The 19,233-nt window shown below is 36.0% G+C and overlaps 1 protein-coding gene across 2 annotated transcripts in view; it reads left to right on the top strand.

Moving 5' to 3' along the window:
* ankfn1a (ankyrin repeat and fibronectin type III domain containing 1a) overlaps positions 1–19,233 on the top strand; it is a 74,073-nt gene that overhangs the window by 19,344 nt on the left and 35,496 nt on the right. For both annotated transcript variants that reach the window (XM_066666687.1, XM_066666686.1), the window contains exon 6: positions 7,034–7,071. In XM_066666687.1, the coding sequence (XP_066522784.1) occupies positions 7,034–7,071 (38 nt within the window). The remainder of the gene's footprint in view (positions 1–7,033; positions 7,072–19,233) is intronic.

Genomic DNA, 19,233 nt, shown 5'->3' with positions numbered 1-19,233 from the left:
TCCTTTTTATTTGCAGGTTAAAATAGTAACAAACTGTCTTGTTTAAGCCATGCATTTGTTAACAGAGCCTTTGTACCAAGAAAAAGTAAGCGTTAACATTTGAATGTCTCATCTAACACCTCGCCGTCTTTATGTCTTTTTTCACAATGGGAGTGGGATGTTTTTTCCTGTTGCTGATTCTTCTTAGAAAGTACTTTTCCACTTTGCAAAATCCATTAATGTTTTCAGTGTTCACTTTCAGTGTTCTATGAATTGGCACAATCTACACAGTGATAACAATAATTGTCTGCTGCCACCTGGGTAAACTCCCCAGAGAGCGCATTTCAGGAATGCTACTGTTTTCTCCAAAAAAGAGGGAGCGCTCTTGATATGACAGCACTCTAATGAATAATGAAACAGAGCAATTCGCTAATGTGTTGCAAAGGCCTGCCCCATGAAAGCAGGTTGTCACCTAGACTTATAAAACGACTATGTAGGCCATGAATTTCAGCAGTCACTTAATATTGCAGCCACAAGGGCATGGAGCTGCCAGGCATGGAGCTGCCAGAGGCATCACCATGGCCCCCCTCTTCCTCCCAGTCCAGGAGCGCGAGCTCAGCTATGAATGCTAGCATTGCTCTCCTAATTAGGCCTGGGAGAGGTTTAACAACCATGCTACAGTTTAGCCCACTGACAAATAGAAAAATAAAAGCCTTGTTCAAATTAGCACAGTGAAGTGAGAAGTTCTAGGAGCCCCGGACTGTCTCGGCTGTCAGCTTGAACCTGGCCTGGTCTAATCTACGCAAAGAGGTTATTTCAGTTCAATTTGCTTCAGACACTTTCATGGGATTTGTAGCTAAGAACAGACTTCACTCTCAGCTGTGTACTATGCATATGATCAATTAAGCTCTCAAGAGCAGGGTCAAGAGGCAGGAGCCTCCCCATGTAGTCTAGGGGGCTGATTAGATAAAGCGGGCATCAATTATAAAATCTCAGAAGCAACTCCATTAGCATTCATTTTTCATTCTGTAACCCCCATTTACAATGCATGCACAGCAGAGGCATATCTAGACCAGAGAGACGGAATTAATGACTATAGATAATCTGAGGCCAACATCTTACAAATCCCTCAAGGACTGCAATCATTTGGTGCTAAATAATTCTCTAGGTTCCAGCCTATTCAATTAGCCATCTATTGACCACAAATTATTCTTATACAATGTTGTACAAGTACCAGTTTTTATATTGTGGAATTTTAAGAAATTTAATGTTGTTATTCTGATGTAGTTACCATTTAGTGTGTTCTTTTATATTTATTTACAAATCTCATGACCACTCCTCCCAAAAAATAAATAAATAAAAATAAAAACAATGTTAACAGTTATTTTGCCAGACAATGCGTAACAAACATAATGGTAATTACATGTAAAAAGTATATATTCACTGGATTATGCAACTTACATAAAACTAAGACTTTTCAAACAGATGAAAATATATAAAAACATATCCAGTACATAATGTCAGTCTATTTACTTAGGAACAATCCTTTCATTTCAGTTACAGTCAAAGTCTCTCATTTACAGAACTGGTGAGTTTTTTATTGTGTCATTGCTGATACTGTTTGCAGCATCACTGATTGCCATCCAGAGAGCTTACATATTACATTTGAGAAGTAAGCTTACATGTATGTTTATGTCCATTTTATATTTAATTAATTTATTTAATTTTTTTAACTCTGATATTTTGCCCTTCTTTATACTTTGAATAATAATTGTGAACGGCAACAACCACTGTGTACAAACAGAAATTACATGGTTTTCTAAAAGAGCAAGGGAAGTTAGGCATCTTGTGCAACACTAATTCAGGGCCAATTATGTATTAAATTGGATCAGCTGTGCTAATTAATACAAGGATATAGTTACATGTAGCCAGACAATAAATGGGTACATAATAATTCTGACCATACTGTATGTATACCATAGCATGGTGTGATGAATATTTGAAAGACAGTGAACAGGTTGCTGGCTGTTTTTATTGTATGTAAGATCAGTCACATCTCAGTGGTTTAGTTAAAGCATATTGTGCTACTAAAGAGGAACAGATCTGACTGATAAAGCAGGTGAGTCATCTTATCACAAGATATTTAGCAATGCTTGAAAGCAGCTTTGATTGCAGTGCTGCAGGTGATTCTAAATATGAGGCTTGAGAGAAAGCTCAGTAAATGCAGCTCTGGAATACTGCAGACTGTGCTGTGAGACAGGGATATACTGAGGATTTTCTTTGACATATTTGTTGGGGAAATGATAAAAGCCTCTTCTGTGAGTCTTCAAAATATGTGTCTTGAAGAGCAGATATTTTGGGTCTGGTGAATGCTTCAACTTTCTTCCAGGCAGGCTGCCTCTCTTCACTTAGAGAGTGTATGCTTTCTCCTTTTATTATCAGGACTGCTGTTTCATCAGAGAAAATTGTATTTGTCAAATTGCCTTTTGTTTGATTTTGATGAAGTATAGAAAAACAAGAAGGACATTTGATGTAAAATCTCACTACTTTAGTCCCAGGTGACTTTTTGTCATTGCACGCTTCTCTACGATGATAGTGTCTGATTAAGGTTTTATCTGCTTATTTACATTATTGCAGTATTAGGAAAGAGCAGTTTCATATTCTTTAGCAAAAGAAGCTAAAACTCTAAGCAGCTACTCTTTAACAAGATAAATTATTTTATGCCAGCTTCCTTTCCATTCAACAACTATGAAAAATATTTTGTCAGTTCCTGACAGCTAAAGATAATAGAAAGCTTGTTATTTTCTGTTTAAACCAAACTACAAACCTGTAGCACTGTATTGAAATAAAATTCAAGCGACACATTTACACGATTATTAATAACATTTTAATGGGGATTTTTTTTAATATTACTAAAAGCAAGCACCATGTTTTTGTAACCAAAGGTAATAAATACTTGACAAGTGACATTGTAATTTAGAGTCCTGCTCGACTGAAAACTACACTGAATTGTGTTTAATCCATAGCGTTATACCAAACGAAGACACTTCAAACAACTTGTGTCCAAATTCTGGTCTCAGCTCCAACCCCTTGAACATCCTTTGTGCTCTTTTAATCACCTAAAATGGCATTATCAAAGTGCACATTTAAGGGAAGAGTTTAGGGCTTAGTAGTTTGTAGGTGGATTGGCTACTCAAAAGTGTCCATAGATGTGAGTGAATGTGTGAGTGTGTGTAGCCCTACAAAGAACTGGTGCCCCCTCCAGGGTGTGTTCCTGGCGTGATTCCATGTAGGCTTTAGACCCACCATGACCCTGAACTGGATAAGCAGATATGTTATGGTACAGTTATATACATATATATATATGTACAGTGGTACAACTGTCACAAAAGTCCAAAATCCTGGGGATGTGGAATCAAGCCCTGCCTCAGATTACTTTTTTGTGGAGTTTGGTGTGTTCTCCCTGTGCCTGCGTGGGTTTCCTTCCGGTGTTCTGGCTTCTGGTGCTTTTTTTTCTTTCTTCAGACCAAAACCACATGTGGGTAGGTGGGTTGGCCATGCAGTTGCATCCATATGAGTGAGTATGTGAGTGAATATGTTATGCCCTGAGATGGACTTGGGCCCTTTCCAGGATGTGCTCCTGCCAGGGTGTGTTTGTGCACAGTGATTCTGGGTAGGCTTGGTACCACCATGATCCTGAGGTTACAGACAAGGAATTAAATGGAAAAACAAAGAATTGGATGAATGAAACTTCATCCACATTCATTTTATCCTTCTGGATTAAAATAAAGACAATTCCCTGAAATATACTATAATGTCCCAAATTCGTTCATGGTCTGTAACTGCTTATCAAATTCAGGGTTGTGGTGGGTCTGGAGCTTACTCGGGATCACCGGGCTCAAAGCGGGAACACACCCTGGAGGGGGCGCCAGTCCTTCACAGTGTCACACACACCTACTGACACTTTTGAGTGGCCAATCCACCTACCAGTGTGTGTTTTTGGACCATGGGAGGAAACCCACGCAGACATGGGGAGAACCCACCAAACTCCTCACAGAGAGTCACCCGGAACGAGACTCAAACCCACAACCTCCAGGTACCTGGAGCTGTGTGACGCTACCTGCTGCGCCACCATGTCGCCTTTATATTGTCCCAAAATGATTTTGTTAACTGTTTCTTTGACATAGTTTTGTGAGGTCAGGTTTTCATCTTTGACAGCCACAAAAACAAGGCAAAAACATGCACTTAATAATCTATTTTCTGCAGTTATCTGATTATTCAAGTGGTCATGTATACCGCATACTCTGATTTCCGATATTGCAGTAAAGCCTGGAAATCAGATTAAGATGTCCATTTAAGAGAGCTGGATTTTAGCTCAGTAATCTGATTTTTCAGTGTGTGTATACTCATACTTTTTTTGGATTTCCCGGTCAGCACAAGCAAGGAAACATATCCGGACAGAGCTGTTTCTGACACATATTCTGAAGTTCTCTCTTTGTTGTGTATCTGAAAGATCATTAAGTACCAAATAAACCATGAGAAACCGAGCATAACCCTGTCGTTTTAACATACCATGAGGCAGAATGAAATCTATGTAACACATGGCTTTGAGGTAATTACTTCATTAAACTTGCCACTTTGATATATAAAATAATTGATTTATGAGATGAAAAATTACATGTCAAATCATGATCAGACGTTTGAGGGGACGGTAATGTTGTCTGTTTTTTTTAATTTGTTTTTTAATTTATTTTCATGCCATTAGCCAGCCATGTCATTACACAAGTACATCACCAGTATGAAGGACATAGCACAGTGAAGACCAGTGATAAGATGTGTTTAGAAGAAGATTAATTTTATTAGTTTATTATTGATTTCTCTTTTGTTGTATGTGTGAATGAAGTATCTCTTACTAAGTTGTGTACTGTAAACCATACCAATAAATCACTACCAGAAGAGTAATGATACACGCACACACACACACAAATTTCATTGATTTCATTATACACTTACAGTTGGCTTCTTCATGTGCTCATAAGGATGCTCATTCATGTTTATGACAAAAGGAGGTTACTTTCTGACTGTGTAGGAGCTCTCCCTGTCTAAAATTATTGCAGACTTTTAGGGATGGATAGCTGTCTCCCTAGAAACATTGTATTAGCCAAAAAGGTCTGCTGACATTAAAGAAGAGTTACAGACAAGGGCAGCTGTGTGCCATGTTCCAGACACAGCTGACTGAGTGTGACATTTAACTTAAATCAACAGGCTGCTGATAGCAGTTCTGTCCATTAGATGTATCAAAGCTCTGTAAAGTGCTATTCTGCTGGTGTATCAACACTGCAGAAGTTTTAGTGTTCAGAACCACACACGGCCAAATTTTCTGTTTTCATTTTATTCTGGTTGTTGATTTTTGTTCTTCTTTTTACTTTACAGCATTTATTAGTTACATTTCTTGCGTAATCTTTATATGGGCATTAAAATGAAATTAATAATCTCTAACAGTGAGTATTATAGTAGAAATTCTTCTTCGTGTTCTTCAGTTATGAGTGTGAATATTTGTCTCATACAGTTTTGGTGTAATCTATCAGTACTGCTACACATTCATCTCCAGCTGGTCTCAGAAAGTCATCAGTAAGGACAGACAAGCACTGCTAAAAGGGGGAAATATATGAGAGAATTGGGGATGGAGGTTGATAATGATTTAGTGAAACACTTATTTCAGCTGACAACATGTGGCTAGGTATTTTGTACAACATTACATCAAGAACTCATCTTTAAAAGACACCGATTATCTATTGTTGTAACAGCATTGTGTATGAGTGCAACATCCGTCCATTAAGGTCTGAATTATCTGAACAAGCCTTCAACTGGTGAACATACCTTTGTCCTGCTTGAAATGAGACAACAAGGAGTTAAACACCTGCAGTTACATCTTAGATGTGTGTGTGTGTGTGTGTTCACTGTGTGGTTAATGAGTAAAGCATCAATTGACCTTTATCAGGGATGTAACAAAACAGCATGTAGTGTTGTATAGAATGGTATTATAGAGTATGGTTTTGTATTATATCGTGATTAGCATGTGGCTGGTTTGTGGGAATGTTAGAATGGCATGCTACAAAGCACATCTAATGTTTTATGCTTTTGTATTTTTTTCTGTTTTAAAATACATTATAAACTTAATTATATAAGGCATTTTTATACCACTGCATATTTTTGCTGTATGTGATAAATGTACTTGTTTGTTTATGAATAGATACTGAGAGGACTTCATTCTTAATGCTGTCATCAGCTATATGTCTCTAGTATACTGATGTAGTAAATTTATGTATCTATTTTACTATATTAACTGAATTGGAATCTATTATGCATTGTTACACAACACTTCTTAAATGGACAGATAATCCTCTGCATTTTTTAGTATGTTTGTGTTTCTGATAAGAACTTCATTAATATTCTACATACTGACACTTAATGAATATTAATGAATATTTATACAAAATACAAAAAAGAGAAAAACTAAAATTGTGATTTACACATGACCAGTATGATTTCTTGTCCTTATATAAACCCATGCATAAAGTGCAGTATGTATATATGACTGACAAGAGGAATACGGATCCAGAGGTAATTTTCCAAACATAATTCTCCAAGGTTGCTATAACAACAGTGTGGCTGCCTTTCCTGAATGTGGCGGGGAAGAAACGGGTTCTTGGAAGCACCAGTGTTAAGTGTTCTTCTCAAATGAAGTGCTGTTTAGTGATTGCATTGCTTACTCTGTAATTAGAAAATTAGAGGTAATGTGTGGCAGAGTGTTAATGGATTGTTTGGTACCTGCTAACCTTCTCAACACAGCTGGTGGAAATTATTTATGGTTCATCAGTGTTCATGCCAGGTTCACCAGTTTGTTTTGCTGTATGCTGAGGAATGCTTAATCTCTAATTCAAACTGCTGTAAAAAAAAAAAAAAAAAAAAAAAAAAGATTAATAGGTTGTCTTGTGTAAACTGCATTCACTGATATCAATGCTGTGTGATTTTTTTTTTCTTTAATTCACAGAGTCTTGGAGCAACTGGACGATACGAAACACGCAAAAAGTAAGTGTTCTGCTTATTCTTCAAAGCTTCCTGAAATCTTTGAGTAAGAGGAAAAACAGATAATCCATTATTAGTAAAGCTTTGTTAATATTAACTCTCATATTTTACTTTTCTCCACCATGTAATTCCTTAGGGAATGTTTCATAACTATAATGTATGACATTTCTGCACAGGAAGATTAGCTTGGTTGTAAACCTGTTTGTCTATGATAGCATATTGCATGAATAAAATGAAATATGATTGAGCAATACATTATGACTAACAGATTGAAGTGGAGACGCTGTTAGCTCTGCTTGTCTGAGGCTGCTGCTGGTACGCTTTGGGGGCCTCAAAGAACAAATGTGCTTGTCAGCCTTTCAATGATAGAGCACTTTTCATTCCTTCCATATTCTTTGCACCTTTTGTTCAATTCATCTCAGGTTAAAATATAAAATAACAGAGGACTACAGTTCACAATAGAACTATGTCTAGTGCTGAGCAGGATGTCTAACTTGATTAACAGGGCCATTTAGAGGGTGCCCTTTGGGAATAGCTCTAATGTTTATCTTATCAATAAGGTTAAACCAACAATTGTCATCCAACCACTGTGCACTGAGGGACTGGTGGCCAAAATTTAGTCCACAAGTGGTTGATTCTTTTCTGTCAATGAGCCTCTGTTAGCTATTATCTTAGAATAGCATAGACAGGAGGTTAAGCTTTAGGAGTCAATGGCACACTCAGTGAGGTGAGGCAAAGCCCTGACAGTGAGACTTATTGCCTGATTAGGTGCTAATTGGCAGCAGTAGCCATCTCCTTTCACTGAGCTCATGGAAAAAGCTTTGGTGTCCGACAGCATAACTGGGTTATGATGTTCCTGTAAATTACAGAAAAAAGACATAGCCATTCGTTTTTTTTGTTGTTTTATTTTTCAAATATTATATTTATGCCAGAAATTATTATTACATTTTGTTTGAATATTAGAAAAAAAAATCACCCATGTCCCAGGTAGAGTATGTCAATATTCATTGTCTTATGCCTGTAAAACTCATAGCTATCTCTGTTTTGTTGGTTTGCATGTCAAGACGCTTTAATTTTATTATATTTATACTGTTCTGGAATTTCTAGCCATGCCCGTGACTTTGAATCATTCATATATTTTATTTATGTTTTCAAATCTCAGTAAGTTCAACGTGGCAGAGCTCTTGATTGTCTCAACCAGAAAGACAACTTCACAAGTTCAACATAACAGAAAATATATTTATGCTAAGGCATAAGCTAATGTAGCCTGCATTAAACCAAAAAACAGCCTTAGACTTTAATCTGTTTCTGCAAGTCATTTACAGAAATCTCTCTATTAAACAGCACTTAAGACTGGCAGGTTAATCAGCATGATACAGTATGTCCTGATTCCCTCTGTCAGTTAATGCATTCAAAAAAAATAGCCCTTTCATAAGAGGCAGCCATGCTTTTTATTGAGGCATCTGAAAGAGGTTTCAGTGAAAGATTTCTTGAAAAATCAAGAAAAAAAAACAGAGCTTGAAATAGGTTTTACATATATTTCAATTCACATTTGTATTTCAAACAGTTATATAGAATCTAAATCTCTACTGGATACTAATCCGTGAATAGGGTCTTGCAAATCAAGTCGAACAGGATTGGGGAGGCCATAGCCTAGAGGTTAGAAAAGCTGGCTTGGGCCCGGAAGGTTTTGATCGCATTGACTGACAGGAAATTTTGGGTGTGGGTGGGCATACAGACTTATAAGCTAGCTTTTTCTAGCTTTTGTAGTTAGTAATACTAGTAGTCCCTCCTTACCTGTGGGGGGTCTTAACACTATAGGCTCTAATTTTGTGGCTACAGAGGCTTTAACTGGAGTTATGTAAGGAGCAGGCTCATTTATAAATTTTCTTTTAATTTGGAGGGAGAAAATATTTGCTTGTGACAAGGTGGATAATGTGGTGTGACATTTTTAGAAAAATCTTCTGGTGCAATTTTTTATTTATTTATTTATTTTTTAACCATTTATATCTTAAGATTTGTGCTCACATTACTGCCTTGTTGGACATAGACGTTGTGCAAATGCAAGAAAACCAAAACAGGTGTATCTGTAAAGAACATGATATAAACGTTACACACAAAGACCATGTTATTAAAGGAGATGATACGATTAACATGCAGAAAAAGCTGCTTTTGTGTGAGGATATTAAGGGGCCAGTATCTAAAAATGAAGAAACCTCAAGGTATTTATTTCATGACCTAAGAAACATCTCTTGTCATTTCTTCAATAAAAAGAGCCCCTTATTATATAATGATTTATGCTTTTGATCCCGTTCATTGATTTGACATCTGAAAAACAAACATGTTGCTTGCCGGGAACAAGAAGCTGCACTAGACTAGATAGAAGATGGACAGCACAGATATGAAAATTATGATATCATTTATATAAAAACGGTATGTATTTGAAAAAAAAACATATAATTTAGAAAACAACTAGGGTTTTTAGACCATTAAAAATTGTAACAGTTAATCATACCACACTGTGTATTTAATAAACAAATTTATTTGCACATATATGACCCTGAAGTATAGATTTCCCACTATGACATAAATGCTTTTAATTTTTAAATAGACTTGTACACTAAGTGATGTAAATGTGTTGGATTATTTTTAGTTCTGTTGTGGCTCTGAGGTCTTCAAAAACTCAAGCAGCACTGCTGTTTCCACTCATACCTTTGCAACACACATTAACATAGCACCAGCACGTCTATGTCAGTACCTTGCTGAGAAACACCCACCACCTGAAAAATAGATGCCTTCTGATGCATCTTTGAAGAACTAGGTGAAGAGGCTAACAAAATATGCAGATGGATTACAGTCTGTAATTGTAGAACTACAAAGTGCACCTACATGGATAGTGTATAAACCTTTATCATTGTGTTTATGAGCACGTTTCATCATGTCTGTTGGTGCTGTCATTAACATATTTCTTTGCCTGTGTGCATGTTTGTTTTGGTGAAAACTGGTCAGATGCAGGTTTAATAGCATTGCAGAGGCAAACAGCTTTGAACACTTTCCCCCATAGTGACAGACAGCAGTGCCTGCAGCCTGACGAGCCCATGATAGCCTTTAAGAAATATGGCACTAGTGGTGTTGCCATGGAGATCAACTCAATGGAAGCTGCATTTAAGCCTCAGGAAGACATAATCAAGTTCTTTGGCTTTCATTCCAGCACATTGCGCTACAAAGGTGTGCTGGTGAGGGGAACCATTCAGTTGAGACAACGGAGAGTAATTGTAGGTTAAAAAAATTATTTAGACTTTACCTGACTGCCTTTGAGGCTTTGGACATGTGCTTATTTGCCGGAAACTGCACTTATAGTTTGATTTTAAAGAATTAGAATAGAAGTATTAAAAAAAAAAAGATTTTTGTCACTTGTTCAGAATATACTTCAGTTCATTCAGATAATCTAACAATGACCAATAACTGATCTTACTAACCAGCTTGTTTCGCTCATCTTATCTGTCACACTCCTGAAGTTAAGACAGCATGGACTACAGGAATTTGGGGTGGGATCTAGGTGGGCAGAGTGGCAGATTTCACCACAATCCAGCATCAAAAGCCTACCTCTTTATCCCCAGGCTTGTACCCTTTTATGATAAGAATCTCACCCTATGTGACTAGCTCCATACTGCCTCCTCTGCTAATGGTCTGTGCCACTTTTGTCTGGTTATTATTACAGTCTTCTCTGCAGGTATTTAAAGGGGACATCTATTATTTTATGGGAAAATACTGTTCTCTCTGTTTTTTTTTTACGTTCAGAATCTCTGTGACTTTTAAAGTGGAATGGTATGTTTGAGGATAAAACAACTGTTGTTTGTAGGTGGCTGAAGTTCAACTTGTCTGACTGTTTGAATTACCACAGAAACTGATTTGTAACTTGTGTAAATTTGTTGTTTTGTTTTGTAGCACTTCCGGTAATGCAGTTAGCTGTCTCCTGAATTTAAGTAAACTGAGGCACCCCAAAAAAAAAAAATGTTACCCACCTACGGAGAAGGGATATAGAAAGATTTTCATCTCGGTTCATGCTTTTCAACAGTTCTCTCTGTCTAAAAACCTCTAGGATTCCATTTCACTTCCATGAGCAGAGAGAGAAAGCCTAGCATACTGGACAGGGACTTTTTTAGGCGTTTATAGACATTGGGGATTCATAAACACATTAGAACAGATTTGAGCACGCAAACAGACTGGAGAGCTAACAAATGGTGAGAAAACATTCTCAGAATTTTATAAAATTGTGAATGTTGCCTTTAAAGAAAAATAAGCTGTAAAACATCCTTCAAAGTTTATGCTTTTCAAGATTCGTTGAAAACATGAATGAAATGTGGCCTTTATTTGAAGTAACTGAAAAATGAATATTTTTTTCTCAAATATGTCTGTGGCACAATTATTTGTGCCCCTTAATTTAATATCTTGAGCTGCCTTTAGAAAAATAGTAGCTGAGTCATTAAAGGTGACAGTCATGATTGTAATCAAAATAATTTTATTTTTAATTAAATTAAAATTTAGATGTTTTCTCATTTGCAAGTTAACCAGTGTATTTGTGTGCTGAAAACCGGTCTAATGTGTGCATGAAGAATCCCCAGAGTCTCTCTCTCTCTCTCTCTCTCTCTCTCTCTCTCTCTCTCTCGGCTTATTTTTGCTGTTTCTGAATACTTAAGGTGAAAATGTTACAAATGAGATTCTTTGGTAATTCATACAGTGAAAAAAATATTACAGACATCCAAACTGTTGTCTTTCTTCTACCATTCCACCTTGAAAGATCCTGAAAGATCCAACCATGATCGAGTTTAAGATTCCTGACTTAACTAGATTCAAGAGTTAACTATTAGTTGCATGTGAATGTACCAGTGTAAGTGTAACCTGCAGTGCATGTGAATAATATTTTAGCTTATTTTTATTAGGAGAAACTTCTCTAAAAACCTTTTTTGATTGTGTGGTATTAGGTGCTGAGGTCTTACTTCACCACATTATTTGTTAAAGCTAAATGTTTGAATATTTAAACTTCCAAAGAATATATTTAAGAGAACTGTTGTAATATTTGGTGATTTGGTAAATAATCCTGGGGACATTACAAAAAAGAAAGAGGAGGAGGAAGCTATTCATGGTTTAAGAGTATACGGTAGGATGCATGTGTACTGTGACTAAATGAATGAAGCTAAATATATAGATGTGTACAACAATAGTGTCTATGACAGATATTTTGCCATTACATGGAATACACAATTAAGTTGAAAAGCAAAGAAAAGAAGAAATTATTTTTTCAACAACTTAGAAAGCAAAGAAATGATGTATGTATCAGCCAAAACATTAAAATGGCATCCTCGTTTCTACATTTAATGTTCATTTTATCAGCTCTAGTTACCCTGTAGTAGCGATTGTAGTTCTAAAATTACTTCTGTCTTTAGGTAGATCAGAAGGCTTATGTACATTTTGGAACATTGCATATATAAAATATGTGCTTATATAAAAAAAAGCATGAACACAATTCTTACCTGCACTGAATTTTTTCTCTTATTGTCCTCATAGAGTGAGCTTTGAAGTGGCGAGCTGTTGTTTCTGAGATTCACTTTCTGCATTCAGAGATGTCCATGTTTGGTTGTCCTTTTAAATGCATATGATTCTTCCATGGGATTCTGAACAATTTCTATACATTGGCAATATGTAATAATGAAAAATACTTAAAAAAGCCAGAATGTTAGGTAAATTCAGAAGAGTTGATAGACATGTTTTTAGGGAACACAACAATAACTTGTCCTTTCATATAGCCTACATGAATAAACTGAGGATATTTCACAGAACATTTATCTTGTTAATATGAGGCTGACTCACATCAGCTTGGGACACATCAGCCCAGCCCACATGTAGAGGTAACACTCCAGTTAAGGGGACTTATGTAAAGGCTTCTATAATTTTACATAAGCTTCAAGACACTTGACTTATACAGTCAAAAGACATGATTCAGTAAAGCCTAAAGATTGAGGACCTGTTAATAAGGGCAAACCCAGTAATGCCGTCACTGTTAATATGGCTTTCAGATACACAACATTACTGATATCTAACTATTTCTTTTCATTTTATTAGATTCTGTGTTTTACTTATGTTTTGAAATATTATTATATACATTCCATAGTCAGTTTAGAAGTGCAAATATCTGCACTTTTCTATTGCCATGTGTTCTAGAGATGAAAATGCTTTCAGACAGTTCACAGATGAAGATGAAAGGAGATACATGTACAAAATGCATTTGTTTGATATTAGAATGTTACAAATTTGCTTAAGGGCTACTGCACTGTACTAGACTTAGCTATGAACAATTATATTCCTTTTCAAAAATCCTGCATTTTACTGGAATCCTGAGTTTTTACTGAAAATAAACCTTTTAACCTATGTATTTTAAGGACTAGTAGGTTAGCAATGTATTCTCAAATGATGAGATGTGTATCTCAAAGCTGTTTATATGCCTTGTGTTGCGCTTGCCATGCAAATGGAGTGTTTAGCCTTGAGCGGAAGAGAAGAGCAGAACACAAAAGCCTGCTGTGAGCAGAAAGCAGCTTTTTACACTGTCGTGACTTGATTCGCTGTCTCCTGATTGGACACAGTGACTCATATCATAACTTCCTTTCTGTGGGCTTGCTGTATGCCTGTATGTTGATTCTTCAAATATAATCTAAGAGCCAGCAGCTAAAAAAGGAGGTTGGACTAATTAGTACATGGGTGGCTTTGGGATATGCATACATTACTTACATGAATTCTTCATTTTATGTTTGTTTTATTTTACCATTTAGAAATAGTTTTTTCATGTACATTACATACATAAACCTCATACCTCAATGCCCATTCTAATATTTGTTGATATCCAAATGCAATTATATACAGATATCAAACTGTTAGCCTCAAACCTTTTATGGATTGCATACCCAAAAGGTTCTAACTAATATGAAGGAACTAATATGTCATAGGAATACAGGTTGATATTGGCATCACAAAAATAATATATCTAATAATTTATTATTCTTAACATTCATTCATTCGTTGTCTGTAACCACTTGTCCAGTTCAGGGTTGTGGTGGGTCCAGAGCCTACCCAGAATCATATTATTATTATATATAATTGTGATGATGTACAGTACCTGTGACACATCACCAAGAGAAACCATTATATGTATACTTACCTGTACTTACTCACCTGCATACGGGTCATGTGAGAGGGAAAAGAGTACTATCTCTTGATGCTGAGTTTTACTTACCTGGATGAATCCATTCTCAACAGAGGGAAGGGAGAACTAGCATCTAGAAGAGGGAAAATATATTAACTAATAAATATTGATATTATGAATGAATGTTAAACATGCCATGGCCGTAATTGAATCTTGGTAAAGTTGTTAGTTCATTGTTATTTTAATTGTTTATGAAACTTGTGTATCCAAGATACAATAACTTTTACCTCTTAAGGGAATTGTATATTCTAGGGGGCGGGGCTACCTATATATATACCACACAAGGGTAAAAGAGAGAAGACTCTGCTAGACCGTGGCGAGAGAAGCATAACTTAAGTGTATAATAAGACTTAATTAATTTTGTTGTTTTTTGTCTCTGCTAATAGAGAATTTTGTTTTGTTAATTTTTTTTGTTCTCAAGGAGCGCGCGTGTATATATTGTAAATAGTAATATAAAGTCTGGTGTGTAAATAAAGGTGGAAGGGAACCAAAAATCAAACCTCTCAGTGTTATTTCGAGTCGACCTTATATCATCTCAGGCTTCTCGCCCGACTCTACCCATAGAGAACGCCTCCCACCATTACACTTTGTGGTGGTGAAGGGGTGAGCTTTATCACAATAATATTATATATGAACACCAGACAAACAAGAAACAACATTAATGTCTTTGTTACTATTCTTTAGCTAATTTAAAAAGGCATTATGATTTTTATTTTTTTGATAGTCAACCTCAGCATCAAATGTTTTTGAAAACTTGAAATTGACATATAAAATTTGTAACAATTTATTAGTGCTGTGTACTGCATCAGATTAAAGGTATGATAGAAATTGCACTTAAACTTTAAACATACATCAAGTCATGTTAAGGAAGGAATTTTGCAATGATTTCAGCATCCAGCTCTTTGTTGTTCCTTTGTTAGTTGGAGCTGTTTCGGGATACATAAATCATGTCACATGTCATGTAATATTTCGACATAAAAGTGTTCTCTTTGTTTTGTTTTAAATAGTAGGAAGTTACAGTTTGTATGAATTACAGTGGTTGAAGTAACTTTCAGTGGAATCTGGAAGCACAGGACTTATATGTGTATGTTGGAGATGGGGAGCTTGAAAATATTGTAATCCACAAAATGGGTGCACTGTAAAAACAGTTTGGAACCAGCGCTCTAAGCAGTCTGGTCCAGATTGTGCCTTTCCTTCACAGGATCTGAGCAAGTTAAAATCATCTGTGAAATGACTGGTTTAACTAATGTATGAACATGAGCTCTGAACATGCAATATTTATCAACAGCAGGTACCATTTGGGTCATATCCAATTAATCTGCTGACAGCCATCATGTTATTAATCAATTCAGCTCTATTTAAGTGCAGGTTAAAATGTTTAACCATCTCTGCTTGTGTCAACAATACCTTTTTTTTCTCCATTATCAATAACATGATTTTGTGGTACAGAGCGTGACTAATAATTTCCCCTTTAGATCCCTAAAATGCCCTATGGCCATTTTAAAATTAGTGTATTCCAATAATACCATGCAGAATAAAAAGATTATTTGAACAAATTGAAGAAGTATAAAAGAATCAGTGGATTATGTTTCCCTTGCAAACACAGGTTACTGTAAGCAACCTGCTGCTGTGTTTTAATAAGCTGAATGGTACTTCAGACTTTTTAGCTGAACGGATACTTGGCAATTTTTTCTTGACATTTTTTTTTCTAGTGCATGTTTCTCAAAAATTGTTAACAGTTAAATTTGAGGAAGATATGTGATATTGTATCTTACTCAAACTGAAAGAAAATGTGCAGTATTTACAATGCGTAAATGTTTCCAAGCCACATTCAATTCAGTTTTTCCCACTGAGCTCTTTTTACAACAAGTATCAACAAGTATCACAAAGCAGCTTTATAGAATTCTGCGTCCTAGCCCCACATAAGGTAGCTCAGGTGAGAGGAGCTAAGACTCGAAAGGGGAACCCATACTTTTCTTGTGACACTGGAGCAATGCAGACAATTAGCAATTAATTATTACTTGTTTTCAGATAGATTAATCATTTTTAATTGTCTGCTAAACATGAATCAATTTGGGTCCTGGTCATGTGCCCTTCTTGCCTGTATCATTAGTGTCACAGCTCATTAGTTTTGCGTTTTACGAGTATTCACATGCAAGACAAGGAGAGCTCTGCTTTTAAGCTGCAGCTATGGAAACGACTTTGTTCTTCTTTCATGGACAGTGTTCTTGAAAATTTTCAGCATTGTATCTGAGTGGGTAGGCTGTTCCTTCTAGCCATCAAGACCCTCCCTGCTCATCAGTGTTCTAGCAAATGCTGCCTCTGTGCTATTTTTGATGAGCTTGTCCTTGTGACGTTTAATGACGTTGCCACCATGGTGGGTCAATAGAAATTGAAATGATGCCATTTGAAAGTATAATTTGTCTTACCTGCTGATTTAATCTGTGGGGTTTTTTTGTTACCAACACATCAGTCTTAATATGAATATAGGCAGTGAATTATATTTGGTCTTTTAAGAGTGTACGTCTTAAGGGCTTAACAAGGACACAAAAACAGCATTTCCACAATTTGCTCCTCTCACAAGCAATATTTAGTTTTAAGTTCCTCAAACCTATTGTCCTTGATGTTTATAAATTATATTCTGGCAGTGGGAGCAACTCAGTGTAATGCACATGTTGTACATTAAAGCAGACACTATGACAAAAAAAGTCATTTTGAAGTCCATTAGCACATCATTTTGGGGATTTGGAGCTCCTACCTTCCAAAAAAAACCTGAAATAAAAACAAGCCAGTTAGTTTATTGTGATCTACTTAAGTCTGGAAACATTGGATAAAATGAGTCATTCTAATTTTGTGTTGTGTTTTACATAGATGCCAGACACCACCTTCTTGTCTGAGTCTGTACAGCACTGGACATACATTTATGTGGGATTGCAACAAATAGGTTAACTCAAGCAAAACACATACAATGAGAGCATAGAAATTGGTATTAATTAAATATGGTGAAAATGAGGAAGCAGATGAAAAAAATAAAGACAAAAGGGAAAAAATGTGTTTGCACTTTGGTACTCACTGCAGGGCTCTGACATTTGGAGTAAACAGACTCGTTCTCATTTAAAGGAACAGGCACTAAAACTGATCATTCTGAAGAAATGGTCATTCTGTTTATGTTGTTGACCCTTGTGTTATTTTGAACAAAGCATGTAAAATTCTATTAAGACCCTAAAAGACCAGTGGCATGTCTGGGCTGGGGTGGGCATTACACACGCAGAGGAATAATTTGTCCATCTAATGAAAGGAAATGAAATAAAATAAGAGCATCGTTGTCCATCTGTAATCCCCCACACGTTGGTCGCAGAATTACAAAGCCCTTCCCTTCTCAAAAAATCCAAATGACCACCCAATATGTCAATGTGTAGATTCAGAGTTGATTGTTATTTTTAGTTTCTGTAATAGATTTGTACTATACCTATTATTTGTTAGTTTGTTAACTTGTTCTTACACTACTGTGCAATAGCAAGGGTCAACCTGTCTTGAGGTTTTATTTGCAGTTTTGATATTTTATATTACATTGCTTATTCATCTAATTCCAACATCTCATAACGTATCCATGTTAATATGTATGTTAATAACTTTAATTTCCTGGGTTTCAACCATTATTTCTCTCTCTCCGAGAAGAAATGGTTAAAAGGCAAGTAAGTGTGGAATATGTGACACTAATTAAATGAGTGGGAAAATATGTCAGGCTCAGTTTTTGTCATATGGGCTTTTGTTTTTAGTTCCCTTTTGCAAGTTATGTGAACGCCTCTGCTACCTGACTCATTTTATTCTGCTGGTCTCTATAAGGTTTGCAAGCTTCATATGCTGGAAGATTATCTATGACTACTGAGTACTAACTACCAATAATGATTGTCTCTCTTTATCACTGTTCTATTGCATGTGAATTGGGTGGCAGTGCTGTTTGAGAAATTAGAACATGCCGTAATATGCCACTCAGTGTTGTGATAATGAGTAAAATTATTGTAATTTAGCTTTCTCTCCAGAGGCCTGTTTTGACACCAAGTCACGACATGACTCCACCTACTGATACATGTATACGCTTAGGGTCTGTGCTGTTTTTTTTCTTTTTACATCCACTCTGATATCACATTAGATATGTAGCATTTGGCACTCTTGTGCTATTCAGAATATGATCAGTAGGTTAATGGGGCTGTAATTTTCCAGTAGTCACTGGTAACAATAAAAATTAGACTATGCCTTTTGCACAGGAGCTCTAAGTACATGGTCTGGCACATGGCCACTTTGGTCATTTGGTTGTAAGGAATTAAAAGCTTTGTATTTGTATAAGTGAATGTGCTTTCAGAAACACTATTTTTTGGGGATGCTCTGATATGGGAATGGTCAGCTAATGCCAAGATTCAGTATTTTTCATGTATTTACTACTAATTGATATAGCATTGCTAAGATATGTAGATATTTGGAAGAAAGGTGTCAGGGACTGACTGGAAGTTTCCAGGTGCAGTATAATTAGTAAAAAGTAGTTATTTTAATTAATTAGACCCTGTCTAAATGATCTACACTTCCAAAATACAGTAAAGAAATATTGGACCAGTCTGTTCAATCTCTCTGACACTAATATTAAAATAAAAAAATCTATCATACTTTTATTTTCATGCACCCATTTTTTTGCATAATGAGCACTAAAATATCATACATGTGATTTAGATCTTAAATACAAATGAATTAACATATGGCTCACTTGAGTAAGAAAATTGGCATTTCTTAGCTTGCACTCATACAAAGAAATGATTGGGTTCCTCTTTGGATAAAACAGAGATGTGTTTAAGGTCGTAAAGATAATTCAGTGCTTTTCAGTTGTGAAATGCACATCTTACAGTGAGGAACTA

The sequence above is a fragment of the Hoplias malabaricus genome, chromosome 3 (genome assembly GCF_029633855.1).
Source record: "Hoplias malabaricus isolate fHopMal1 chromosome 3, fHopMal1.hap1, whole genome shotgun sequence".
Taxonomy (NCBI): Eukaryota; Metazoa; Chordata; class Actinopteri; order Characiformes; family Erythrinidae; genus Hoplias; species Hoplias malabaricus.
The sequence above is the reverse complement of the archived record's forward strand: the minus strand, read 5'-3'. Positions and strand labels throughout refer to the sequence as shown.